Source organism: Aythya ferina (assembly GCF_964211825.1).
Source record: "Aythya ferina genome assembly, chromosome: 14".
Classification (NCBI taxonomy): Eukaryota; Metazoa; Chordata; class Aves; order Anseriformes; family Anatidae; genus Aythya; species Aythya ferina.
This window is the reverse complement of record NC_140312.1, coordinates 18,411,864-18,439,558: the sequence shown is the minus strand read 5'-3', so window position 1 is coordinate 18,439,558 and position 27,695 is coordinate 18,411,864. Positions and strand designations below refer to the sequence as shown.

Sequence of the window (27,695 nt, the reverse complement as noted above, 5' to 3'; positions counted from 1 at the left end):
CCGCCGCCCCTCGCCCTCCCAGCCCGGGCTACGAGTGCCTGAGGGCCGAGGGGACGGGGCCAAGCCAGGCGGGCTCCCCGACGTCCTCACTCGTTGGCCGAGAGGATGAGCGCCGAAACTTGCTCCAGCTGACGGCTCTGAGGGCACCTGAGCGTCCCCGCGCAGCCCCGAGGCATGGCTTTGCTCATCGCTTGGCTCTGTGTGGTCGTGAGGTGAGCGAGCCCACTCCGACGGCCCCCAGAGCCTTCCCTCAGCCCCTCCACAGCCCGCGAGCCTTGCGGCGAGGTGGGACTGAGCCCCTTCTCCCCGTCTGCTCGCTTCTGGGGGCCGCTTCCTCTACGGCCGCGGGCTTGGCGGGAGGGCTGAGGTGACGGTGCGAGGAGGGACCGGCCAGGCTGAGGCGAGGCTGCCGGACTGAGGAGCGGGCGCTGACGGCGGGACTCGCCTCTCCTTGCAGCATGGAGAAGGCTCTGGGGGGCCAGGGCAACGCGGGGGACCTCTACTCGGAAAACATTACTCGGATCCTCGACAAGCTGTTGGACGGCTACGACAACAGGCTCCGGCCGGGATTTGGAGGTACAGGGGGGAAGCTCCCGTCACGTCAGGGAAGCTGCAAAGCCCTGGGGTGAATCGGGCAATGGGGGTCCCTCTGGAGCGGGAGGGGGCAGTGGGGCGCTGAAAACCCCGGGGCTGGCAACCAGCGTCCCTGCGCCGCCAGCCCCCAGCCCGCCGGCCCCCTCCAGAGGGACGGGACGGGCCACCCCCGAGCCCGCTCCTCTCCGTGTCCCACAGGCGCCGTGACAGAAGTCAAAACAGACATCTACGTGACCAGCTTCGGGCCGGTGTCCGACGTGGAGATGGTAAGGGCCCCCAACCGCTGCCCCTGCTCTCCTTTTCCCGGGATTCATTACGGTGGCATCTGAGCTGTCCGTCATTAGAGCAGATTACGAGGTTTAATCTTCTTGACAATCTCCGCGGCCCAGCAGAGCGGTTTGGCTGGAGCTGCATATAGCTATTTCCCCAGCGGAGTCACCCGGCACAGCCCCATGGCCCCAGGCCCGAGGCTGGACACAGAGGACACCACTGGCCTCCACTGAGGACACGGACAGAAGGTTAAAGATGCCTCTTTAACCTCACTAAGAATGGTGTAAGCATCTGTGACTTGACAGGGATTTGCAAGAAGGCTGTGTGGTAGGAGACAACCTACTACACAGCTGCAGGGAAGTGGTGCCATTTTTGAGGCAGCAGCTCATCATGCTGGGGACCCCAAATTCAGGTAGGTGCAGACTTGGGTGAGCTTCATCAATTACAGCAGCTGCAGCCCTCAGGGAAAGGTTAAGCCATCACCGTTCTCATCCTGGAAATGGACTTTTATCACTATTTTTGCCTTTTTACCCTTCCTCCAATACCTGCTCACCTCAGACTATATTCCAGCACGCTGGCAAGGAATAGCGCACCCCAAGGTACACCCAAAAGTTTTTCTACCTCTCTTCATCAGCCAGTCTACAAGAAGGCATAGAGACAGTATGCTTTCTTGCATGTCTGCCTCCTGACAAGGTTTAGCTCCATTTCCTAAGCAACTTCTGTAGAGAATTCCCTTCTGAAGGCTTACAACAACATTATTAAGAATCCTTAAGAAAAATAACTCATATTAACTTGACAACATAATCTTACTGTGATGAATGTATTTCACGTCGGTCCTTTCTTTATGACTATGAAAAGTAAGCTTCAGAAGTGGCACTGTGTATAACTTTTTGTTCTTGGCAGCTAAATATTAATAGTTTGGTTTTGCACTTTGAAAGGATGTTAAAGTAGACATTTGTATTTCTCATTGGATCTCAGTCTTTTTGAATTAAATTAATTTCTCTGAGAGGACAATGAGACTTTTTTCCTTACATCAAAGTTACCTGTTCACTTGATAATTTGCAATTTAATTAATAAGAAAATATGATACATTTCTCTCAGACTCTTTTTTTGAACTATTTAATAGTAATAGGATTACGTGTCTAAGCAGTAAATTAAAAGACATTAACATATGTGTTATGGTCTTTCATGGAGTTACTTTAAATACAGCAGCTCAGGACTGCTGACCCTCATGCATAATTCACCTATTCATTTTCCATAGGAATACACAATGGATGTCTTCTTTCGTCAGACATGGACTGATGAGAGGTTGAAGTTTGGTGGACCAACTGAAATTTTGAGATTGAACAATCTAATGGTCAGTAAAATCTGGACACCAGACACATTTTTTAGAAATGGAAAAAAATCAATTGCTCATAATATGACAACTCCTAACAAACTTTTCAGAATTATGCAGAATGGAACTATTCTTTACACAATGAGGTGAGAGCTTATTCTCCTGATTTTGATTGACCTTCTTTATCATTCATTCAGTGTTGCTGCATACCATTTATTTTTTACTGTCATCTACTTTAATGTTATCTAGACTAACCATTAATGCTGATTGTCCTATGCGGTTGGTGAACTTCCCAATGGATGGACACGCTTGTCCGCTGAAGTTTGGAAGCTGTAAGTTCTATATTTTTCAGTTTTGTATAGTAATACATTTAATCTCCATGTATGTGAGATCAGAAGTGAGATCCTAGGACACATCACTGAAACATTTTATTTATTTTTATTTTTTAGACTAGAATCTTACTTTTTCCTCTGAGGCTCAGACCATTGTTAGTCACGTGGATTAGTTCACTGAAGGATGGCTGTTAAAAGATATTCTGTTGTATATTCTAACAGATCTAGTAGTCAAATCTGGCCCTTTAAGAAGTCATAAAAGCTATGGTTCATTCCTTAAAGTCTAGTTTTACAAAATGAAGATATTTAGACAACCTGTGGTAATCAATGTATGTGTTTTATAACAAATCAAGAAGCAGAAGCTAGCACCTATCAATTCCGACCACAACCATTCCCTTATTACTCCTATTTTTTATTTTTATTTATTTATTTATTTATTTATTGCATTTCATCATTAATGTGATTAGAGACTTCTTGGAGCAGGATGCAAGTTTCTTTGGAGTTTTAGACCCAGAAGGGATCATATTACTTGTTTTTTCAATTGCTTATAAATCATGTAATTTATATGAGTAATTTTTCCCTAACTCAGATGCTTATCCAAAAAGTGAAATCGTTTATACATGGAAAAAAGGACCCCTGCACTCAGTAGAAGTACCACAAGAGTCTTCCAGTCTCCTCCAGTATGACCTCATAGGACAAACTGTATCTAGTGAAACCATTAAATCTAACACAGGTAAGAAGTAGCCATATGGGAACTACTGACATTGTAATTTGTTTTCAAGATGTTTTACAGATTTCTTTTTTCGCTATGTAACTGCATTAGTATTACTGCCTTCTGTCATTTTTAAAACTAAAATCCTTGTAAAAAAATTAACTGTAGTTAATTTAACTCAATTAGTTAATTTAATTCAATTAACTGTAGTTAATTGAATGAAAGACTCCCATTCAATACATTTCCTTTAAGAATCCCCCCTGCCTCCCTATCCCAGTAAAAACAATACATAAAAATTAATATTCTTTTCCTCTGTTTCCAATAGGTCACTTCACCTTTTGTTAGTCTATTTTTTGTTATACACTAGGAGGCTTATTAGTGCTTGCCTAAGAGCATAGTATTTTGGGTTTAAGCCAATAATACAGTGCCAAAATAATGCTAAAGTACTTGTCTCCTAACAGGTGAATATGTAATCATGACAGTTTATTTCCACTTGCAAAGGAAGATGGGCTACTTCATGATACAGATATATACTCCCTGCATTATGACAGTCATTCTTTCTCAGGTGTCTTTCTGGATTAACAAGGAGTCTGTTCCAGCCAGAACAGTTTTTGGTATGCTGCATTAAGGTCTTTGACCAGTTCTGCATCACATATACCATTCATTCATCATTTTCATTGCTTGTTTGTTTTAGGTGAATATTCACTTCAGCTGCTTTATTTCCATCTCCAAAGGAAAATAGGCTACTATCTCATTCAGACATACATTCCATGCATCATGACTGTAGTCCTGTCTCAAGTTGTGTTTTGGATCAACAAAGAATCTGTTCCAGCAAGAACTGTGGCTGGTATTCATGTTTTGTTCTTTTATCACTCACTTCATTCACTGTGTTGAATCCACTGTATTGAACAGCTAGACTAAACCAATGGGGATTAACTTCTAAATTGGGAAAGACAGAGAGTAGGTTTCAGCAAACAAAAGCAAATACTAAAAATTAAACCAATTTATTCTGTTGTGAAACTTACCTGTGTTAAAGCATTTTTTAGGAAAAAAAAAAAAAAGAATAAATAAATCACATGGGTTGGAACTCAGCTAGGTACCTAATTCATCTAGCACTCATTCCAGAGTGTTCTCTTTCTATTCCCTACAAAGGTTTCTAAACAACCAGCAAGGATTTTAGATGAATGAAGTTAGGTGAGATGTATCGTCCCTAGCACAAGTTATAGTAATAATGCAGAATGCATGTCCGTATTGCATGGGCCCTTTTTTCTTTTTAGTGGTTTGAATTAATGCTCCCCCAAATGGGAGCTTCATCTCCTTAACTGTGTGCTCAGCTATTATTAAATCTGATTCCCACTACTCTGCCACCCCACCCGCTTCAATATCAATAATCTCTGAAACTACACTTATTGTCAAGGGGTAAATTTTGACTGAATTGTTGTTTCTAGGGAAAAAAATAATCATAAAAACACCAAGCAGAAATAATAAAACTTGTCAGAAATTTCTCATGAATCCACTATCCATACATATTTTGCAACCCTATCTTACTATTTTCTCATAACCCAGTATTTCTGCACAACAAATTCCCTTTGCCAGACTTGTCTTCAACAGCAAATAGGCAGGTATAAATTGCCTAAGCATGAATGATGCAAGTCATATAATTCAAAATAAGCCTACAGTTGTAGTTAGCACGATACAGAATTTGTGGGCTTTGATTTCAGGCATGGAATGGTATTCAAAAAAGCACTGCAAACTTTTAGGAATCGTACATGAGCACAGCTTCCTCAGGTGTCTCTGAAGGAATATGAACATACATTTTTTTCCTTGAAATACCCATCAGGAGTTGGGATGCAGCTAGGTATCATTAGGCACTTGTATGTAATAGTTTCCAGCAATTCATATTTAACTGCTTAAAATACTAAAATACCAGGCAATAATTTCTCAAAGATGTTTATTGCAATTGAAGCATAAAATATGCATAGGAAGTTTGTATACCATACATTCTGGTCTATTTGGCATCCAATGCTAAATGTATCTGATAAATACTACCTGATTCAACTTTATATTGCATCTCTGGATTTTACGTTCTTTACATGTGAGTAAAACATACTTGCTATCTAATGGGCAGCAGAGGTCAATTCTATACACTTGAAGCAATGTCCAAATAAGTCTGAAGATGATTCAGCAACAATTACATAAAGATCCCAAACCCTGAAATAATGACTTAGTCATATTGAAGAGGAAATATAGAATAAGGAATAGAAAATATTTTAAGAAAACTGTTAAATAGACACCTTTCTCAGTATTTTTGAAAATTAGTCATGTTGGCATTTTAAAAGAATATTTCAATCCGTTCTTATTTCTCCCAAGAACAACATGGATTTATAATCCTTTCTAATTCAAAATCCCATGGATTCTAAATACCATCATCTAAGGAAAAAATTGATATTTGCTTGACTGTTAGGCACCAGCAACAAAGAAAAGGTTTAAAATGGAGAAGTAAGCATCCTTTCTGCATCATATTGCAAATACTTGAATTATAAAGATGTTTCAGTTTTGCTCCTATGTTTTAAGCCTTTAAGTGTGAGAATCATAGAGTTTTATATTTTTATAAAGCATGACATTCTCAAAAATTTGAGAGAAGATAAATTAATGGTAGAAAAGTAAGTGTGCACTAACTAATTTTTCAGAATAAATTCACCTAACTCTATTTACCTGCAAAGTGGATGCTAGTTATCTTTTGCAGGTAACATTACAATAAAATAAATTAATGTTAATAAACATCTGCTGTTTACAGACCTACAGACGAAATATAGGAGACAGAAATACTTGAAGAGACAAGACATTCTTGTGCTCTTTGTAGCTATGCCATTGGAAAGAACAGCAGATTGGCAATAAGAAATTCTTACCTTACATGGAGCTTCTGTATGTAGACATGTGTATATGCATACATATTTATTTTTTTTTTTTAGCATTTCATTATCAGAAATTACTTGGAATAAGAAACATGTTTATTAAAGCCAAGTTTTAAGTGTGCCCTATTAAGTATCAAATGCTTTGAACCCATATAACAATGGCTACTACTTTGCATTTTTGTGTCTTTATCTAATTTTTTTTAGTCCTGGCAAAGAGTTATCTGCTGTTTTGCAGAGACACACAGCTGGCTTTTACTGTTCTAGCAGATTACTCTGGAAATTTTAACTTATTATCTAGTCATTAAACTTTATTTATGAAGTGTCAGAGATGGATTTTGTATTTTAAAAAAAAAGATAACATATTTCAGTATTTGCAATATGTAACAAATTTTTTAAAAATTACCAAGAAGTCTTCAAAGTGGAAAGAACATCAGTTACACACTTTACCAACTGTAATTTGGCATTCTGTTTGATAAAGTAGTTTTCCACAGTGCAGAGCATTTCACCAACTCCACATTGAGAGTGTTCTTATCTATATCTGTAATAGAATAGGAGTCCTACTCCTAAGTTTAAATTCCTTCTGCAGTAAGTTTTTATACAGACACAGAATGCATCTTTCTTTATTACTAACTAGCACATGGGCAGATTCTAATCTAATCACATATCATACTGAAAAGTTCATTCTGGACATTTGAAATTGAAATTTTTATCAGTATTCTTGTACTTATATTATTAAATATGTCTGACAGATTTGGGAGAAGTAGAGATCCTACATATTTTTATACTATCTTCTATCTGCATTTCATTAAAACATGTTAAGTAATGACATTGGGACTTATTTAGCCTCAGACAGCTGGCAAGCTACATCATGTGAGAGAGCTGCAAAAAAATCCTGAAAATAATCAAGTCATCCTGTCTTGATGATGCAGGATGCAATGACACTGCATCCTTTCTACTGAGCATCATTCACAGCATATTGATTCATCATCACAGCATGACATTATAACATCCTTTATTTTTCCCACCTCCCCTTTCCCAACTGCAGAAAAGAGCAGAAGAGGGTATTCTCCAGCTTACTGTCTTTAAATACCTGCAATTTTCAGATTCCAGCAGGCATAATTACAAGCAAACATGAGTCACAGAGCCTTATATGTTAATGGATAAGTTTGCTCTTGTACTTTTTGCTTGTATCAGGCAGCAGTGGGAAGTGTATTTCCCACATTGTTAATGATTTACATTACAAAAGAGAAATCATAAGGTCACAATAGACCTTAAAAATACTTTGCGGCCCATGAGCTATGTGACCAGATTTTTTGTGTATGAAAACACAAAAGGATCTCTAGAGAAGCACCTTTTCCATCCTTCCATATTTGTTACTATGGGAACTTTCAAATCAATATACTGTCAGTGAATCTTTAAAAATGTATTCAGAGATTAAAGATCACTGTATAGATGACCAAACTCTTATTACTAGAAATATTTGGATCATAGCTTACCACTGACTTCAATGCAAAATTCTGATGAATCTAGTGAGGGTTCTGGAAGCCATGATCTGTCTTGTCCAACAATAGGAGAAATAGCGGATCATAACACTTAGGAAATCATGGTAAACTAATTTAGATTTTTTGCCAAGCATTCCACTTAGCAACCTCTCAAATAAAGTGTCTTTCAGAGCCTGATCTTGATTCTTGTTATACCCATGTCTTACCACAATTCTAAGAAGCTGTACCCTGTAGCACGAGGTTATCTTAACTTTGAATCTGCTTGGTCTATTAAGGAAGTTTATTCAGAGCTTTTAGATACTCAAGCCACTATACATGAATTATTTATGATAACAAAATACTTAGAATTCCTGTTAGTTAGTTGACAGCTAAAACCTCTTTGGTTTTATATTTTATGTATTTTGTATTTAAACAGATACGTACGCATATATATATACACACATATGTATATATGTAGAGGCATTTACATCTACATCTAGAATTTAGCAAAATTCTAATGCCCCCTTTTCCTTTCTCTTATTTTCAAGGAATTACTACAGTTCTAACAATGACCACTTTAAGCATCAGTGCACGCCATTCTTTGCCCAAGGTGTCCTATGCTACTGCCATGGATTGGTTCATAGCTGTGTGCTTTGCATTTGTCTTCTCTGCACTTATTGAGTTTGCAGCTGTCAACTACTTTACCAATCTTCAGACTCAGAGAGCAATGAGGAAGGCAGCAAGGGCAGCAGCACTGGCAGCAGCACTATCAGCAGCAACTGTACCGGCAGAGGACGAGATTGTCTCGGTAATTGCTTGCTTTTCTGATAATAAGTATCATATAGGAAGAGCAGCTGAGTAGTGAATGTGAAATATTAAAGTGATCTTAACCTGAAACAGGTTATGCATTTGGATCATATCTATTTATCAAGACATTGCTCTTATTGCAGAAAATGAAAGATGTCATTTATTCATAATGTTTATTTTGATTTGTTACATAAGTTACTACAGAGATGTTTATGTGATAAGATATTTAAGGTAATACATTAGACTGTTACCCATGATACTTTATTATGCTGGATGCTGGAGGCATTGTGTTCAGGCAGCTGTGTTGTTCTCTGAGTGAGTCTGTAGAATTTGTAAGACACTGTACAGTGCAACGAACATGTGCATTGGCCAGATGATTATGGGATCACTGTAGCATACTGGCACATACCATAAGTGGGTCATCTGGAAGAAGAGGAATTAGCCTTTACATAAACTTGGCATCTGTTACTTTCATAAAGTCTGCTTTGGTGGAAGCTTGGCGAAAATAAAAAGCATAAACATAAAGATTTATGTAAGGATAGATTTCACTCCATGTGACAAAAAAGAAGGCTGTCTAATACCAAAAATCTTATATTGGAATTGCTTGTAAATATTGTTCCTTACATCTTGGGCTAAGTAATTAAAGCTGTTTCACAACATATGTTAATATATTTATCAGCATAGCCCTCCCGTTTTCAGAATCAGTTTTACTATCACCACATTTCCCATTCTGAGAGGAGTAACAGCATTTGAATGACCTGCAAAACCATTGAGTCTGTAGTTGAATAGGAAAGTCAACTTAAAAGCTACTGAACAATAGGGCAACACCTTACCCATCATATGGTCATTTTTTTTTCATTTTTGCTTGTAAATAACAGCTAGACTTGTAACATTTTGGTACATGCAAACTGTTATAATTAATAAGTTCCATATAATACTGCATCCAAAGCTACAAAGATTCTTGCTAGTAGTCTTTATAGGAACTCATCAGCTAATCTTCCTCAATTTGACTGGGAAGCATTGGGCTTGTAAACTATATTGCATTTTACTTTTTTTTTTTTAATTTATTTATATTGAAAAAAGTATTCAAAAACACTGTCAGACTTAATAAGAAAGCAAACATGCATTTTATTTCACTAAACATGTTAATGATAGAAGAATTAAATCTTTATAAATTTTAACTGAAAACCACAGATTATTTCTTTTAAATCCCAGTTGTATAAAGAAAACACAAATGAGAGATCAAAAAAACTTTTATGATTATATTTAAACCTTACAAAAAACAATAAGAGAAAGAGAATATGTATTTGCTAGTATTTAGAACATGCTTTCCCGCCCCCCAAATATCATATTTGAGAACTACTTTGGACTGAGTGAGCAGAATTCTGTAACAGTATAATAATGCAAAATGAGAAGAATAATGTTAAGACTGAAGGAAGTTTAAAATGTACTAAAGCTGCAGTTTTACTCTGTTTGACTTTTTTTTTTGAGGACAAGCTATCAGAAAAGTGCCTAGAGAGATCACTTAGCCTTTTGTAGCATGAGGAAAATACTGCTGGAACAATCTATGCACTACACACTTTCTAGTTCAAGTTTGAGTTAATCACAGTGAGGTTTCCAAGAAGGGGGAAAAAAAATCATATATTGATGTCTGTGATGAGTGATATGAAAACTTGATTTGGGCTACTCTGCACATGCTACTGGTGGTGAATTCAGAGCAGACACTAGAAATCCTTCCCCAAGTCCCCAGAATCTCTAGAGGACAACTATTTCAAAATACATGTGGCTCTCTACATATGCCCAGATATACCAGAGTATTGGAGTATTATTTTATTATAATTATTGGAACATACATATTGGTATTGGTATAACATTGATATTACTGGAATATACAGGAGTATTCCTGATGACTGTAGCTGCTTCACTACTAGAGGGTGAGATTTGGGTGTTCTCTATATCACTGAAGACCAAGCTAATCAGAAATTTAAAAATTACTATTGAAACAGAAAATAAAAGGAAAAGCAAAAAACAAACAAACAAAAAAAACCAACACACATTAAGACCTCAAGTTTCCTTATCAAGGGCCTCACCCACAAACAAGCACAGAACCAAATTCAAGACACAGTTTAGTTTTTCCAAACAAAAATCAAGCATTAAGAACATCCGGTAAGCACACTAAAACCATTTCCTCAATATATATATATACACACACACACACACATATATACAACTAGTTAATAACACAGAAATTTAGAAAATAAGTAAAGACACATCAAAGTCCTAAGGTAAACTCAGTCTCTAAAGCAGTCTATAGCATCCAAAAAATGCTATAATCCTACTCTTCCTCAGAGCTCTTGTAATCTAAAATAGTAATTTTCAAGCCTGTAAGTCCATCATGTTTTCCTCGATGGAACAGTTCTTTCCGAGAACCCCACACTTCAGTAAAAGAAAAATCAGTGAGATCACAAAAATGGTGGGTACCTACCACTGAAGGAAAGAAGATGCCGTCAAAATGGTTTCTGGAGGAATGTAGTTAGCTAACTCTACTGGATATCAAAGGTCCCATTCCACAAAGGCATCCTGGGAAAAAGGACTAATTACAAGATAACAAGCTTCAAAAGGCTTTTTTGTTTATTTGTTTCCTTTTCTTTCTTTCTTTTTATTTTTTTCTTGTGACAGAAGCATGGGGGGAAAACTTCATGTTGTCATATAAATGGATATATGATGCAGTCAGTAATATAATTTCAGCTGAAACAAATTTGAACTAGATCACTTCAGTGCTAACAATGTAGTTAGTACAGGCTGATCTGAGTATATGACTATTTCCTCAGCATTACCATCCTCTACTGAACTCTGTGCTTCTATAGTTACATTACTGATCTTAGAGAAGTTTGTTTAAGTATGGCACAAAACATAATTTTCAGTTTTTTTCTTACCGTAGATATCTGAGGTCCTGAATTCTTCCTTGTCGTTCCCTTCTGCTTGCTACCCCAAATCTTCACCTCTAAATTCTTTTACCACTTTTCCTTCTACAAGGTCCAGTTCTTATTCTTTACTCTTTAGATAATTTGTCTTACTTCTTCTGCTCCTCTTTTTGACTCTTACCTTTCTGCCTTCTTCTAATTCACTAGAAAAAAAATCTATTTTGAATCTGTCATATATATTTAAAATGATTTTAACTAATTGTCTGTTCCATGTGATATATATGTATGTGTTAAAATCTTTTCCTTCTCTCCTGCTTTGGTACTTTGTTTTTCCTAATCTGTGCTGTACTTATTTATTTGCCCTGTTAGACAGGGTAGTAAAGTTTTTCATCCCCTTGTAATGTTAGCGTTTTTATTTGCCTGTAATTTTTAAATGTGTGGAAGTTGTCAGAATTTTAGTTATACGGAGGGGTAGATACAGGATGAAGAATAATGCACAATGTGTTAAAATGTTTACTGTCTTCTGTATTTATAGAAGTCAGTATTTTTACACTGAGAAATTTTCAAAGAATTGAAAGGTTTGGGGAGTCCAAATGTAAACATAAAAGTGAAAAAGTGAGATGTTCTTACTGCAAAACTGTCATAGCTGTACAACTGCCTATGCAGCTCTTTAACCCACAGCAGCAGTAGAATTAACAAATAGACTGTATATTTTTTACGTTATATTATCTTAAATTGCCTGATGAATTTTGCCTGAAAGAACATTGTGGTGAGAATATCCTTACCCTGTATGAACTAGTACTTTTTGTATGACAGGAGACCTGTTCTACTGTGTTACGTAAGACAAGCCCAAGGAGATAGCTTCAATACAAATGAAAATAAGGAGCTATAAAAGTCAGGTAGAAGCTTTTGCTGCTTTCACTGAGGACCTGAACTCATGAAGACAAAAGTATTTATGGAATTCCCTCCTCTCGCCTCCCCTCCCCTCCCCTTTTAAATTAACTATATTTCCTGCAAAATAGTATTTATTTTTAAAAAGACTCCTTCCCAATTGAATCTAGTTAACTTTTTTCAAAATTGTGCTTTATTCAAATGAACAACACTTTTTCTCTCAGGTTTTTATTATATCTCCCCCAAAACAATACATTCAGAAAAGAAAGATGGCATAAAACCACATTCTTCTCTATTATATTAATGAAAATATGAGAAACTCTGTTGAAGGTACTGGAATTCACTAGATTCAGTAAGAGATGCAATGGTCCGAGTATGTGCTCTGTTTACTGATGACAGCCCAGCATGCCTGTTTTGGTTCTAGGCAAGCAACTCTATTTACCTCAGTTAACTGAAGGCAGAGTTTGGCTTGCTCTCTCTGTCAGCTGTAGGCAATCCCTGTATGAAATACAAAACTATGGGTGTTCCACTCCACAACATGATGGCAACAAGCTGGGCAGTCATCTGGACCCTGACAGAAGCCTGTTTTTATTCATATGGTGACAAGCTTATTATAGCATGTCAAAAACAAACACCTAGTGTATGTTTGTGTATGTGTATATATATATTACACACACACACACACGTATATATGTAAATATATAGTTCATTGTGGCAGTTAGTGTTTTAATCCATTTCAAATGTATTGTTCTTATATCATATTGTTTCATCATTATGGCTTTTTTACCCCATTTCTAGAAGTTGTGGGGGAAGAGGCGTTGGTGATACTGTTTGGAGTGCATCATTTTAAGTAATGCTCTACAAGATGGTCAGGGAGTACCCAGCAGAGGACAGGGAGTACACACTATGAATGAAAAGAAACCCTTTACATGTGGAAGACTACATGTAACAGACAAAAGATTATTATATGGTGGTTGGTTGATTACATTTGTTGTCTTAAAGACCTGTTGTTTTAACAGAAAGCAACACAGAACAGTGAAATACTGCTGGGGGAGCTTCCCTGTCCCAACAAAGTGCTCTGTACCTGTTTTCAAAATAACATGACTTGAGCAAAAGAGGATTCTCATTCTTTTTAACAACCCTGCCCAACTGCAGAGCAGCCATATGTCACTTCTCAATAGAGGATTTAGTTTTCTATAATTACGTCAGAATATATTGAGGATGTTTAATGAGTATCATAGTATAGCTGAAAGGAGAGCACTTCTATTTGGATTATCAACAACCCTTTATGAGGTCATGCTAGAAAAGCTATGTGCAATAAAGCCTTGACTGAGAATGCAGCACTTTCCATCAAATCAGAGAGACCTTCCTGCTTCTCCACAATTGCATGGTATCAAATAGACTATTAAAAGCAAACAACAACTTTCAATTCTATTGACTTTTTGTCATCCCAACAAGGAAAGTAGATGTTCATTATTAGGCTCTGCCAGAGTTAAATATTTATCTGTTTGACAACGCAAATGCAGAGCAGCAAGGAAGGTTTAGAAAGAAAAGAGAAATAAAAGAGAAATGAGGGGAGGAGAGGGGAGAGGTGGGGAGGGGAGGAAAGATTTCCCTGGCTTTAGACATTTTTGCTAAATATTGAAGTCTAATCCTTTTCTTTTGCGGGGGGAAGTAAAAACAAAGTCAGTCAAATAATGGAAATATGAAAAATACAAGCTCTGTAGTACTGTTTGTACTACAAACAGGCAGAATTTTGATTCCTTATCTCCTACTCCCAACTCAGACTCCCACCAAGTATCAGGACAGACACTGGCTAAGTTTAAAAGCCCAAAGTTGACTTCGCTTAAATTTAACATACACAAATATATCTTTTGACAGAGGCTCTGTGATAATTATATGAGTTTTCTGACATGGTACATCTCAATTTTAGGGAGAAACTCTGCTATGGTATATTCATATTGAAAAGAATAACAAATTATCAGTCTCCCCTACCCATGTTCACCTGAAGGTTAGGCTATAATTTCAGAGAGATGAGTTTCAGTCTGTGAAGGTTAAGAAAAATTTTGAATATGACTTTTCCATGCTCCAGTTAATTGATTTAACCCTTTTACTAGGGTAAAGCAGAAATAAAATAATTTTGTAGTAATTACTAATAATATGCCTAGGAAAGAAAATTTAGAATGCCTAAAGAAATGCCCAAAGCTAGGAACTATTAATGACATCTAAACTAAATTCAGCTGTTAATTATGCAGAACATTGTTTACAAATGTTTATAATTCACATTTTTTTTTTTAATCAGACCCCACAAGAGATATGCAAAGGAATCTCAGGATATAACGTATCACTGGCATTAGATGGAGATTTAAACTGCACAAGACAGTAAAGATTGAGGTACCTTAGTACATGCCCAAGATCTTACACAATGTGGTGAATTTCTCTGCTGCAAGGTGCTGTATATAGATCAATAGCTAACCAGAGGTCTTACAAATCACACTGATGTATGCAGAGCAAAGTCTAAGAAGGATTTAAATACCTAAACTATGCTTAGCTCCCTTTTTGGGAGCTAGGTTACCAGCATGTGATTTTATGTAGGTAATATGAATGTTTTTATTGAATAATCTACTACTGTATCTACAAATTAGATGAGCAGGGAAAAAGAATGTTATGTGTTCAATTTAGTATTCTGCTTTGTACAAAGATGGAATTTTGGTCCTAGCTATTTGTTTGTTTCTGTTTTCTTTTGTGATATCAAAATTTAATTGTCTCAATCTAATACTTTTTTAAAGGAGAGATAATATTTTTTTTGGTCTAAACTTTTAGAATTTATTCTCAAAAACCTCTCTGTACTGCATGGTGCTCACAGCAATAAGGGACATAAGTGACTAAGAGAGAGAGGTAAGGGCATGCATTTGTTTAAAATTAGCCAGTATCTGAATGCATACATAAGATACTCATTTTACTGCTAGGTCATAAGCTAAACTCATAGCAAGAATACACATCTGCAGTATAAAGGAAAACAGAACTGTAGAGAATTTTATATATATTTCAGAAATCTCTTGAGTGCATTCATCACAATTAGCATCTATAGAAAACAGAAAAAGGAGACGAAGAATTCCGTTTACCCCAAAATTATATATGCTATATTTTGTATATCTGGAAGCAGAGTGACTTACTGAGAGCCTCCTGAGATGTTTTGAGCATAAACAAATTCTAGTGATATTGATGAGAGTTTTGAGAGATCATCAGTACCTTTACAGACAAGACTACTTTGTGAGCTTCCTAGGAGATCAGGTAGCTGAGCTGCAAAACCTTAACAGAATTCAGACTATACCTTCCTAGCCCATATACGTGCCAATCTCTTGTCTAGTCCAGTTTTATGGTACCTCACATTACGCAGTGATCTTGCAAGCTGTTCTGCGTCACTAGGCAGCCATACGTCGTGACAAGTTAAATGGCCTAATGGGACTAGCAGTCTCTAGGAGTGCAAAAGTACTCTTCTGAAGCGGGTTCAGTAACTTATCATAATGTATTATTTCATTATGACCCAATGTGCTATGTCATGATTCTTGCTGTTGCTTTTGCTATTTGTAAAACAGTCTTCATTGTTTTACACCGTTTGGCTATGTGAATGGTGAAAAATCGGAACTGAAATAGGCTAATCATTCCTGTTTTATAAGTTTTGTGTTTTGCCAAAACTTCATGTAATTGTAGGTAGAAATCTTTGTCAAAAGGAGGGGTTAAATCTAAATATGATAAAAAAAAAAATTGCTGTAGCTGCTGTTCAGAACTCAGATCTTTTAAGAATAGTTTCAAAAGAATGATCTCTTCCTGCTGTTTCTTCCTCTTGGTTTAATAGTAAATTCTAATGAAAAGTATGGGTTGTTGTCCTGCGGCAGCAAGTCTGGTTTACTGTCAGCTGCCAAATTGAGAAACAACTTCATTACACATCCAAAATAAATTTAGGCTTCTGTATCTTGGGTAGCATAGTGGTAGACAAAAATATATTCTTGACGCTGACTTTCTGGATTGGCCCTCGAGTGTATTAGTGTAAGAAGTTATTTAGGGACTTCCTTAAAGATTTATATAAGCACCTGAATAGCATAACACAAAAACTGTGGCATTCCTGAAAGAGCAAAATGCACTGATCCTTCCCAAATATTGAAACAGGCTATTTTAGGTAATAATTAATATCGCTCCATTTATAGAAATGGATCCAAATTGGCCCCATAGCATGCATGTAAGCAAGTTAGTCAGTGTCTTCCCCAAATCTGAGGATACACGCTGACTCCAGATTTTCCTGTCTCTGACTCTTTTCCTGAAAACTCTATCTCAGTTCCTGAAGTCACATCAAGATCATCCTCCTTCTACAGCAACACATAAGATTTAATAAATGTTATAAATAAAATTTAAACCAGGATTACCCTTTTCCAAGTGCCCGTGTGGATGATCACAATGATTTTAGTACTTCTGCATTCTAAAATATGTCCACTATTCAACATAATCCACTGACCCTATGCTACATCTGCTATGCCTACAATTTTTTTAACTCTACCTCAGAACAATAACTTCTAATTCATGCTTGAGTGATCCAGAGCAGAATTTGACCCTCTTTGTATCACAATACATGTATTGCGGATAAGAAGGTCTAAGTTTCACTTCAGCAACTATGTTTTTAGCAACCACTCATTCTCCACAAAAGGTCGAGCTATCTTGCAAGCAAAAAACAAGCTATGTTACAACTCTGACAATTGAGTTCAAAGCAGGGCATACAAGCAAAATAGAATAGCTACTTGACAGAAAAACAGTGGCCTAGGCTCTGACAGTAAGTCTACTTAAAATGTGGGATTACTATTATGATTAATGCAAGTGGACATGGATAACCCTCTTTCTGTTTCTGTGACACATCTGTAGATCATCCTCCATTTAAATCTGTCTGTTGCTTGCTGTGTAACTGGAAAATATGAAAACAAATAACTGCTTTCTAGATAGGTATAGCTCCAGAATATGAATGCCCTTTGATACCCATTCAAAACATGATAGTGATCATTTAATTGCTATCAGAGTGGAAGTTGGGGGGTTATAACAAGAGGTAGGTATGATAGGATATGGAAGAAAAAAAAAAAAAAAGAAAAAAGAGTATAATAGTTGAAAAACATATGTACAAAAAGAGCCTTTTACGTAGACTAAATTCAGCTGTGAGGAATCCATTCTCCCTAATTTCTTCTGGATACCAGTCCTTTCATCCATGAGCAGAACTTAGCATTTTAGTGTAGTAATGTAACTTCTTCTCATACTTTGGCAGTAATATTGCTAAAAGGATAATTCCTGTTAAAATTATATTTGAAATCATACATAAGATACCAGCTGTGCTAGGCTGGTCTTTTATCTAGAAATTTTGGCCCAGATACACGTATAGGCAATGTACTGCAATAAATGTTTCTTTTCCTTGTAATGATGCAATCATTTATCTGACTAAAGCCTGTTTCCATGCATAGAAGTCCTGCAGGATAAATCTCAAAAATGCTGACAGAGGGCTCCATATAGGTGAATGATTGCCACTAAATCACTCCCAAAGAATGACTTTAGAAACATCACATCTAGCAGAATTTTGCTGCCTCAAAACCATTTGAATGTTACTATTCCACTTAAAATATATATATATAAATATACTGTGTATTGTAAATTATTTGCGTCACCTAACATTTCCCTCATCAACTTCATTCATTCAGTCATCTACTTCTGCTGACCAAAAATTCTGCTTATTCAAAGCCAAGAATAGCTGTTTATGTTGTACAATGGTTACATCAGTAATCTGGGAATAATCCTTGTAATTTTTTATTAATGAAGCTTTAGACATAAACTCAGCCAAAATGTTGGATGTTCCATTGCCTGGTGGCATCTAAAGGTATTTATACTGCTCCCTATTTTTAGAAAACTTGAGTACTTCATATCAAAACAATAAACAGCACCATGACACTCTAGCCATTCTTCTCTATTTTCTTAGCTATCAGTAAAATCTTATGGCTGCTGCCATGCATTCACATTACTAATAGTCATGCTGGGTGGTGGCAGCAGCAGCAGGAATTGCTAGCAAGGTCTCTGAACTTCTATGTCCTCCCATTTGATATGATAAGTGTTTACATGTTTGGAGCTGATTTCATATCTACAAAAGCTTCAGTCACACAAATATACTAAAATTTAGGTACACCATTATCATCTTTTCCTTACAGCTCCTCCTCTTTTATTTCTTTCTCTCGTTGTTCCTGTTAATTAACATGTTAGCGATACAGAGAGCATATGGTCTTTTATCTTTTTACAGTAAAGCCACAAATGTACCTCTGTAGATTAGTATTGTTTTGTGGTTTCCTAAGGTTGTTCTAGAGCAGAGCAATAAAAAAATAACAAATCAGAAAGTTGTGTAAAATGATGGAGAGAAATGTAATGATCACATGACCTAAGACTCTTGTAGCCATAAATCAACCTTTTTTTTTTCTTTTTTTTTTCTTTTTTCCTCCACAGCATTCTGACTCCAACTGTAACCTGAAGAAGAGAGCAAACTCTGTAGCGTCTCAGGCAGATCAATCTCCTGAAGCCAGCATAATATCAAATAGTGCATCCCAATATCAACCAGTGTCTGTTCCTCCACCAGCCACCCCAGCACCACCACCTATTGGAGGCACAAGTAAAATAGACCAGTATTCTAGGATCCTCTTCCCAGTGGCATTTGCAGGATTCAACCTGGTATACTGGGTTGTTTACCTTTCAAAAGACACTATGGAAGTGAGTAGTAGAATTTCAGAATACTTGCTTGTAATATGTACCATGCTTAGTTAGCCAATACTATTTGAACTGTTCATTTGCTTTGGCAACTGCAGTTAATCAGTTCTGTCTGAGGAAAGTTTACTGATCTAAAAATCAGCTGTCACTTACAATAACAGTGGCACTCGGTAAACTGTAGAAAGGCTATTTGAAGGTGAGAAATGTAAACACTTACTTCTTTACTATGTTACACTGAGCAGAACATAGGAAATTGTGTAAGACAACATATGACACCATTCTCAGCAAACATACCAATCTTAAATCTTCCAATTCTTCATCTTCCTGTCATCAGCAAGGAATGGTAAAGTTATCTGTTAAATTATCTGTTGCAGCAGTACAATAAAGGAGATAAGAACATTAATATCTGCTAATATTTTCTCAATGACACAATAACAGTCTACTAAAATAAGTCATTTATTCTAAATATGTATCTACAGCATGAGAAACTATTGACAATTACAGCATACATTGTAAATTGAGAGTCCCTGTTTTTATACATTTTAATGCTGATTTTCCATGTTTCTTCATAAAATGGAACTACTTTATTCTGATAAAGTTGCTAAATTCTTTGCTTGTTTGAATCAGGCTAAGAGTTACTGTGCCTTTAGATGTCCATGAAGTGCAGAAGAGATGTGTACCCTGCAAACTGAGCGTGCCTAGAATAATCAGTCAGTGATTAGCTTATCACTTTCAAACAGTTATTAAAATTTAGTCTTTAATGCTTTAATTCTCTGATTTTCCTTTTTGTCGAAATACAGTTAATGGTGCCCTTTCTCCTTGGTAAAAAAAAAAAAAAAAAAAAAAAAAAAAAAAAATCATTTGCCTTGTTGCCACAGAGTTTTTGAATCTCACTGTACATTGCAGTCAATATGTTTGGTCAATTTAGTTTTATTTAGGACAGCTACAGATATAATGATATTATTTAGACAGTTCTGAATGCACAGAGTCCCTATATCAATAACAAAATAGGCTGGAAATCTGATCAGAGTGGTGTGCAAATTCTGCCTTTATTTCCCAGATTAGAGGTAAAGAAGGCCAAGGGAAATCTCTTGGAGAGTCAGGAGATACGCAGTTCAAACTAACAAGACAGTGCTGATCAGCTGACTGGTGGCATCTTGCCTCTACTTGAAGCAGAGGCTAGTAGCCTCTAATTTTGCTGATTTTTTGCTACTAGTATGATCTGGAAAATGCTGTCTCTCAAAGAGAGAGTGTGTTGCCAAGCAGCTTATATGAAATCAGAAGGGCAGGAAGATAGGAGGCACTACCTCTTGCAAATGTTCTGCAGATGTCTCTCTCAAGAGGTCACAGCTGCTAACGCCTGGCCACTCAAAATCTGCCCAATGCTAAGTTTAGCATTTGTGCCAGAGATACTGATCCCTCTATTAAAATATTGACTATGTCTGCACATTACTTATCTCAATCAGAGAAGGGAAGTATCAAAAAAGCTCATGTATAATCATTACAGTTTCTGTTTAGAGGCCAGTTTCTCAGCCTGCGTAGCTTGCCATAATTCCAGTTCTTTCCTTCAACCATTCTCATTTTGGATAGAGAAATATTTGGAACATTTTACCTTCATAGTGATGAAATATTTACCTAAACCTTGTATATTAATAGTTATAGTAGAACTAGGTTTTAAAAATACTTCTAAGAAATAGGACATAGTGCTGACTGTAAATACTTTTAAAATTCCCTTTTTGTAAGTTCACAAACCTGTTCACAAGTGCAGCAATTATTATAGAATGCAAAAAATCCACCATCAAGATTTATAGAACAGAACAGTTTTAACAGCTGGGATGTTTCAAATGACAAAGAATATAAACAGTTATGTAAAGTGTTGCTCAAGCTTTTCTTCATAAATTACATTCTCCTGTTCATGTGCTCAGTTGTAACTAATGATTGTGATGCACGTTGGTAGATTTCTAATTCAATATGTTTTATCCTTGAAAGTTGTTACTTTCAAGGAAAATAAGGATTGTTTTTGCTTTTAAAAATGTATTTAAAAATAGGTAAGCTTTTCCATTCAAGCAGAAGTGATACAAAAGTTAGGTGAGCAAAGCTTGGCATTCTTAAAGGCCACTTTAGCTCAAGTCAGCCTCAAGCCCAATAGATTATATATTGATTCAGTATTATCCAGTTATGGAATCTGACTCTTCGAAAAGAGTACATTTTGTGTGGTATTTCAAATATATTAGCTGTTTTTGAGTTTATTTGGCTTATGTTTAAAAAAGTGGAAAAAATACATAATCAGCTCACTGAAACAACCAAATTTCCTGTGCAGAAATTTCCTGTCACTTCCTTCCAGCCTGTCACTGTGGAGATTCCTAAGCTGAATAACTCTCTAGTGTCTTTGGGCAATGCATATAGAACAAATCAAAGAGCTTTACATTAATCTGTTTTGTGCTGTCTGTGAAAGCAGGCTGTTAGAACTGGAGTGAAAGTTAATGTTTAACTCCTATCACTATCTTCTGGCCAGACTCTTTCTTAGACTTCAAAGAAGTGCAAAAATCTTTTTTTTTTTTTTTTTTTTTTTAACTACTTGTTCAGAATTCAGACCATCAGCTTTACTAATGTAAAGACACAGTTGCATGAGATGAAGAGCTGTCCTCTGAGCTTTTTGGTAATATTTTTGTGCACTGGTAATGAATTTTCTTATAGCTCAAGTAACAGTCCACATTACAGAAATGAAGTCATTCCTCTGTATTTACCTAATATTTCTAAGACACTGTGGGGTTTGAGTATTTTTTAAAATACTCCTTGGAGTACCTCCCACTCACCCTCCCTCTTACTCATTGTCTCATTGGATGACTTTAGATCAATTACCCTTTCTCATACTGTACATGTAATCTAAAAGTATGTTAATTACACAGCACTTTTAGGATTTGGAAGTTTGTATACTAAAGAAGGTGTTTCTAATAAAAGCAGACAGGATTGAGAAGATAACAAGATAACTTATGCTGAACTCTGTTTGTTTTTCCACACATACAATGAACCAAATGTAGCTCAGCCAGGAAGCTTAGCAGCAAATTTCCATTATACAATTAATCCTTTATTATATTTTTTAAACAAAATATCAGCATTCTCTAGAATGGATGGAAAAAAAAAATCTGTATTGAAACTAAGCACTTTAACTGAATGCTTTTTAATACATGGAAGGAGATGAAGTCTTCTTCTGGCCTTGATATCTAATTAAACAGTTCTGTTCTCTAATGGAATGGGTGGGTAAGCATTCTTATTCAGTAAGACATCCACTGTGCAATTTGATCCATAAATGATGTTTCAACACAAAAACTGTTTTGCACTGTGGAGTAGCAGTAATATTGCAGCAAAACAGTTATATTGGTAAAAATATTGGAATGAAGACAACAGTTCTTTGCCTGCATTTTGCTAGACAGCACGTTGTTAGAACCTCATATAAACAAAAGACAACACATAAGTGGAGGAAAGAAAGTACTTGCAAGTATTTATATGAAAGAATCCTTAGCAGAAATAACAGATGAAAAGTTTTAGACCAAATATAATGCTGATACTTGTATGATAAGCCCTCCTCTCTCAAAAGGTTTTATAACTGAAATGTTAACAGATGTTTAGCTATGGCAGCATGACCGTGCCATTTATTATATGAAAAATTAAGGCATTAAAATTACACTAGGAGGATTTACAATCTACATACGCAAGGTCTGTTTGTAATTAATTTAGATGGAATATGTGAGGATGTGACATCCCCATGATTTATACATGGAGAGTGGAATAGGAGTATTCTGATGTTGTATGTTCTTCTGTAAAGCACACTAATATCTGCTATCCACAGAAAGCTCTACACAAAAAAAAACTATATACACATGTCCAGATTAGCCAAACATAGAAGTTCTTGAAGGGAGAAAAAAGCAACCTGACAATTGAGGAAAAAAAAAAAGTTCCTCTTTTTTTGTCATACTTTTTTTTTTTTTTCATTCTTAAATATGCTAAGTCCTTGAGCTGAACACTAATTTATAATAGTGACTTTGATAAGTGAATTGCATGCTTGGTTTATTTAAAAAAAAATAAAAAATAAAAAAATGTGCTTGATTTAGAATGTAAGAAATGCCCTTTTAACAACAAGGGTATAAGAACTTAGTTTATGTTTCTCATGTCATTCATAATGCATATGCTGTTCTCACATTTTCTTACACATATCCTCTCTAAAGTAACCTGCCTCAATATTTTATATGTATCATACTATATTACAGTTTTTAATGTAATAAAACACAGAATGAGGTCTGTGGAGTGATTTAAGCTCATGAAGACTATGGTAAATTTTTGATGATGAACTGCAGAAAAACAAGCAGAAGGGGCAGGTTTTATGTTTGGGGGTGGAAGGTAAAATGTAATTGAATGTGGTAAATGTGCTAACTCCTAGGTATTATTGGAATACATAGAACATAGCATGATGGCAGAAAAGGAGTTACATATCAGGCTGAAAGAGAAGATGAGAAGCCAATGATGCATGGGGTCAACTAAGAGCAGAGAAACAAAAACTGGAAAAGTATTTGCTTTAGATTGTTGATACTCATAAAGCTTACAGTGTGTATTGTGCATCATGCTTCAGTTTAACACTGGAAAAATAATGTTCAGGAGAAAATAGTCATTGCTGCATGTACTTACAGTTGAGCTTTGGAGATCAGGTAACGAATATCAAATTCTGAGAAGGTTCTCCTTTGGACTGCAGTTCTATTCTAAGCCTGTTGAGACCGCTAGAAATCAAGTGATTGTGTTGGTTAACTACACAGTTGACAATCCATAGCTTAAACTTCTCTCTTAACTTTTCTTCCAGTTTTTTGAACCTACTGCAATGCATCTTCGAAATGACTATCAGTCCAACTAAGGAACAGATCAAGGTTTCAAAAAAATCACCAAAGGTCTCGTAGGGTTGAAGTAACTTCAAAGGAATTGTCTATCCACATGTATTCTCAATGTTCAAACACAGAATATTTCTATTGGACATCACTTGGAAACAAACTCTGGACGAATCAAAAAAAAATAGAAACTGCACAGTGTTCTAAAAATACTTTCTTACAAATTCTTACTGTGATTCTGCTATAAAAGTTCTTGTTAAATTATTTTGTCCAACAGTCAAAGAAAAGAATGTGTATTTGTTCTAGTTCTGTAACAAAGAATTGAATGTTTACATTGGTATAAAAATCAGTAATGGGATTATTTCTCTTAGATGCAACGAAGGATTACTAAAGGAAGCCAGATTCTGAAGTGGTATAAATTAGCACTGTTTCACTGAAGTGCTAGGAGATGCACTGATTTGCATCAGGTGAAATTGGCCCAAAATAATGTTAAGAATGAAAGCTATGAGAGGGAGCTGCACTCTCATTACCTTTTCATAACCTTTTAATAGATAAGATGAATGATGAACACTGATTTTCTGTAATTTCAACTTCATATCCTTTAATCCAAGGTAATATTTGCAAAGAAAAAATATGTAATAAGGAACAAAACAGAAAGGATTGGTTATGTACTTTAGCTGGCTACATGCTTTTTTTTTTTATTATTATTGAGAGTGACTGTGAAAGTGAAACCAGTCTAATTACAAGCAATTTATGGGCAGTATCTAGAAACATAGGACTGATGCCAGGGAGATCTCAGGGTCTAAAGTTGACTGGCTAGAAAGATGCAGCTACCCATCAAGTGAAATGCAAGCCTCCAGGTCTAGGAGATTTCCCAGAAAATCTAGGAAATTTCCCAGAAGCAATTCTTGACAGCTAGTTAGGAAACAAACTCTTATCAGCTGTTTCTACTGAACTGCACATAGCAAACACCTTAGAACTTTTTTTCAGAGACAAGTTATTGTCAGCAAATTCAGAGTTTAAAGGTCCTAGTATTTTATTTCTCACTCTCAACAAAAACAGGCACAGGATTTATTTTTCATAGTTCATAGTCATCTATTATTTTATTGTACATTCAAACCTTTCATCTCTGTAGTCCTTCTCAAGTAGGAAAGATAATCATATAGGAAAGGTAATCAAATCAAACCTGAGCCACCTCTGTTGCGGGTGTAGCGGACACTGGTGGGAGTCAGAAGCACACAAGTCTTACATGCAGCCAAATATAAATTGAGGTCCCCTATCCTGAATTTAACTGTAGTGCAACAAAATTAAATTCATTTTAAAGTGAGATGGAAAAATCAGGGTCTTTTGTTTTGTCTAAACAAACATCTTGGTCATACTTGGTCACTTATGAAAAAATAATTGAGGGCTGGCTAATTCCAGTAAGTTATCAGGTGCTCCTACTGGCTTCATTGGCACTATAAATAATTTAACTATCTGTTAAGCTAGCTCCAGTTGTTTTTTCAGCTCCAGCTGTTTTTTTACAGCTCCACTGTTTTTTCTCCTATTTCAGGAGAAGCATATAGCTTTTACTGGTGTGGTTCCTGGACTGAAAATGTGAGATCACTTTTCAAACTTCTTGTTTAGAACATAATTGCAGACAATTTAAGTAGGCTTGAGTCAAAATTAACTATTGCTGCACAGAGATGTTGTGTTTGCAGGTGTGTTTTTGTTGTTGTTTTGTTTTGTTTTTTTCCTGACTGGCAACAGGCGGCACACTTGGATGTATTTGCAAGTGCACTGAATTTTTTCTTCACTTTGCTTTGAAATCAAAATTGTGAAATGAAAATTGTGAGATTGATCTTTTACATTTTTAAAAGTTAAAATATGGACACTATGCAAGTTACCATTTTGCAGTTTGCATGCAAATACATTTTATTTTGGAAAAAAAAAAAAAAAAAAGAGGTGTTGTAAAGACACAGAGGTTATCTTTTAGTCTAACTTTACTCGTTGTTGCTCCATGGACTAACTTTCTATTTTGAATACACTAACGTCTTTAAGAGTTTTCTAAAAACTTTAGAATGGGTTTATGCACAATACATTAATGTTTAGAAGTTATGGGGAAAAAAGAGTTACAATGAAGTTAAATTTTGTACCCAGTCTTCTTTGTTTAAAAAATATTTGAATGTGAATTTTACAGAAAATCCAGAGAGTTACTAAATAGTCATTATTTCCTTGGAATGTAGTATTTCAATGTATAAAATAATGGTAAATTCCTAACTGTAAGGTTCTATCAGCATATTAATATATACTAACAGCTCTTGGTGTTTGATACCATATTTTAACATCAATGCAAAGACTGCTGATTTTGCTTCAAAGGAGATTTCCATGTGGACAAGATAGGGAAGGGTTTGTCCTCCACATTTGTCTGAATAGTAGGAAGGGGCTATGTATTTAACCTATTAAATGCTTTGTAAGGAAACAGTTCATATTCAATCATATTCAACATCAATAATGTTCATAATGCCAAGTTATATCTTAGAATAAATGTAATTACTTACAATTAATGTCATAATAACATAGTAACATAATAACATAAAAATACTAGTTATGGTCCAACAGTAACCAAACAAGATATGCATCAAAAAAAAAAAAAAAAAAAAGAAAAGAAAAAAAGAGGATTCATATATATATATATATAAGCATATGGATATGTATTTCTGAAGATAATACAAATAGTATTAAATAGAAAAATACATATTAATTTAAAGGAGACTAAGGGAGATGGTGGGATTTTTATTTTTTTCCCTCCAGTATTTTTGACTGCATTGCAATTAGAAGATCAGAAGCTAAAGTTTCTGTAAAATTGATTTTTTTTTTTTTTTTTTCTAAAAAAGGACATTAGATGAGGGGGAGGTAGGTTGGCAGTTACCTTGAGCTGTCACACACTTGTAATACATTATTGACCTAACTTTCTATGTATCCAAGTAAAAAGAATGGACTGAGTTGAGCCCATAAACCCTCAAATGGACAGAATGTGGCTTGAATTCATCAGAGTTTTCAGATACAGAATCTATGTAATGGGACGCTAGATCATCCACTATTGTGGCAGCAAGAATTGAATAAATCCATGAAATGTACATATAAAGATGAAAGTCCTCGCTATGGTTTGGTATCAAGTACTGTCCCGTGTTTTGATATTTTGATCTACCTTATCACATTACCAACTCAGTGTCTCTCTTGTATGCAAACAAAATTCAGAAGTGACTGTCATTGGTTAGATTATTCTTGTTTCTCTTCTTGTTCATGACAAGAACACTCCTCATCTACTTATCCACTTTTCTTTATAAGTCATTCTTGCAGGATTCACCTTTAATCAAAAAACAAAGTATTTCAGCTCTCCACGTAAATGCTGTCCACCACCTGGCTTTACTTTAGGGTTTTTTAAACCCTGCAAAGGAAAAAGTCCTTTATCCAGAAGAAGAATGAGTAGAGACTTGGGCAGAAACAATTCCATTCTTCATTACTTCTTGCGTACAAAGATTATGGATCCATAGTTTTTTTTTCCAGGCAGTAGATTGATACAAGTCAATTACACGTCAGCAAAGTATGTTGGAAGTAAAAGTTACTGACAAACCATGAATGAGGCCCAGACATGCTTTCTGGTATACAAGTCTTAAAACAGTTTGACCAAGACAAACGAAGGAATCCAAAGAAACCAACACCACCCATACAATTTTAAGGGAACGAACAAAATCAAACACAGATGAGGAAAAAAAAAAAAAAAGAAAAAGAAAGAA

At 35.8% G+C, this 27,695-nt stretch overlaps 1 protein-coding gene across 7 annotated transcripts; it reads left to right on the top strand.

The window, feature by feature from the left end:
- GABRA6 (gamma-aminobutyric acid type A receptor subunit alpha6) lies at positions 1-27,695 on the top strand. Of its 7 annotated transcripts, XM_084535496.1 has the most exons (11): positions 1-212; positions 458-576; positions 793-860; positions 2,126-2,346; positions 2,450-2,532; positions 3,122-3,265; positions 3,706-3,858; positions 3,939-4,091; positions 8,189-8,448; positions 18,785-19,045; positions 23,895-27,695. In XM_084535496.1, the coding sequence occupies exons 1-11, from the start codon at positions 175-177 to the stop codon at positions 23,943-23,945; spliced, it is 1,551 nt and encodes a 516-aa protein (XP_084391622.1). In that variant the 5' UTR covers positions 1-174; the 3' UTR covers positions 23,946-27,695. The 7 variants fall into 7 exon arrangements, with proteins under 7 accessions (XP_084391622.1, XP_084391625.1, XP_084391621.1 ...); XM_084535499.1 differs by lacking the exon at positions 3,939-4,091; XM_084535495.1 differs by lacking the exon at positions 23,895-27,695 and having other exon boundaries at positions 18,785-19,445.

What these genes read in the sequence shown, in the direction of transcription:
- GABRA6 (XM_084535495.1), top strand. Translation starts at nt 175, where the DNA reads ATGGCTTTGCTCATCGCTTGGCTCTGTGTGGTCGTGAG. An exon ending in TCCGCTGAAGTTTGGAAGCT is followed by an intron (nt 2,533 to 3,121) that starts GTAAGTTCTATA and finishes TCCCTAACTCAG; the next exon opens with ATGCTTATCCAAAAAGTGAA. An exon ending in TCCAGCAAGAACTGTGGCTG is followed by an intron (nt 4,092 to 8,188) that starts GTATTCATGTTT and finishes CTTATTTTCAAG; the next exon opens with GAATTACTACAGTTCTAACA.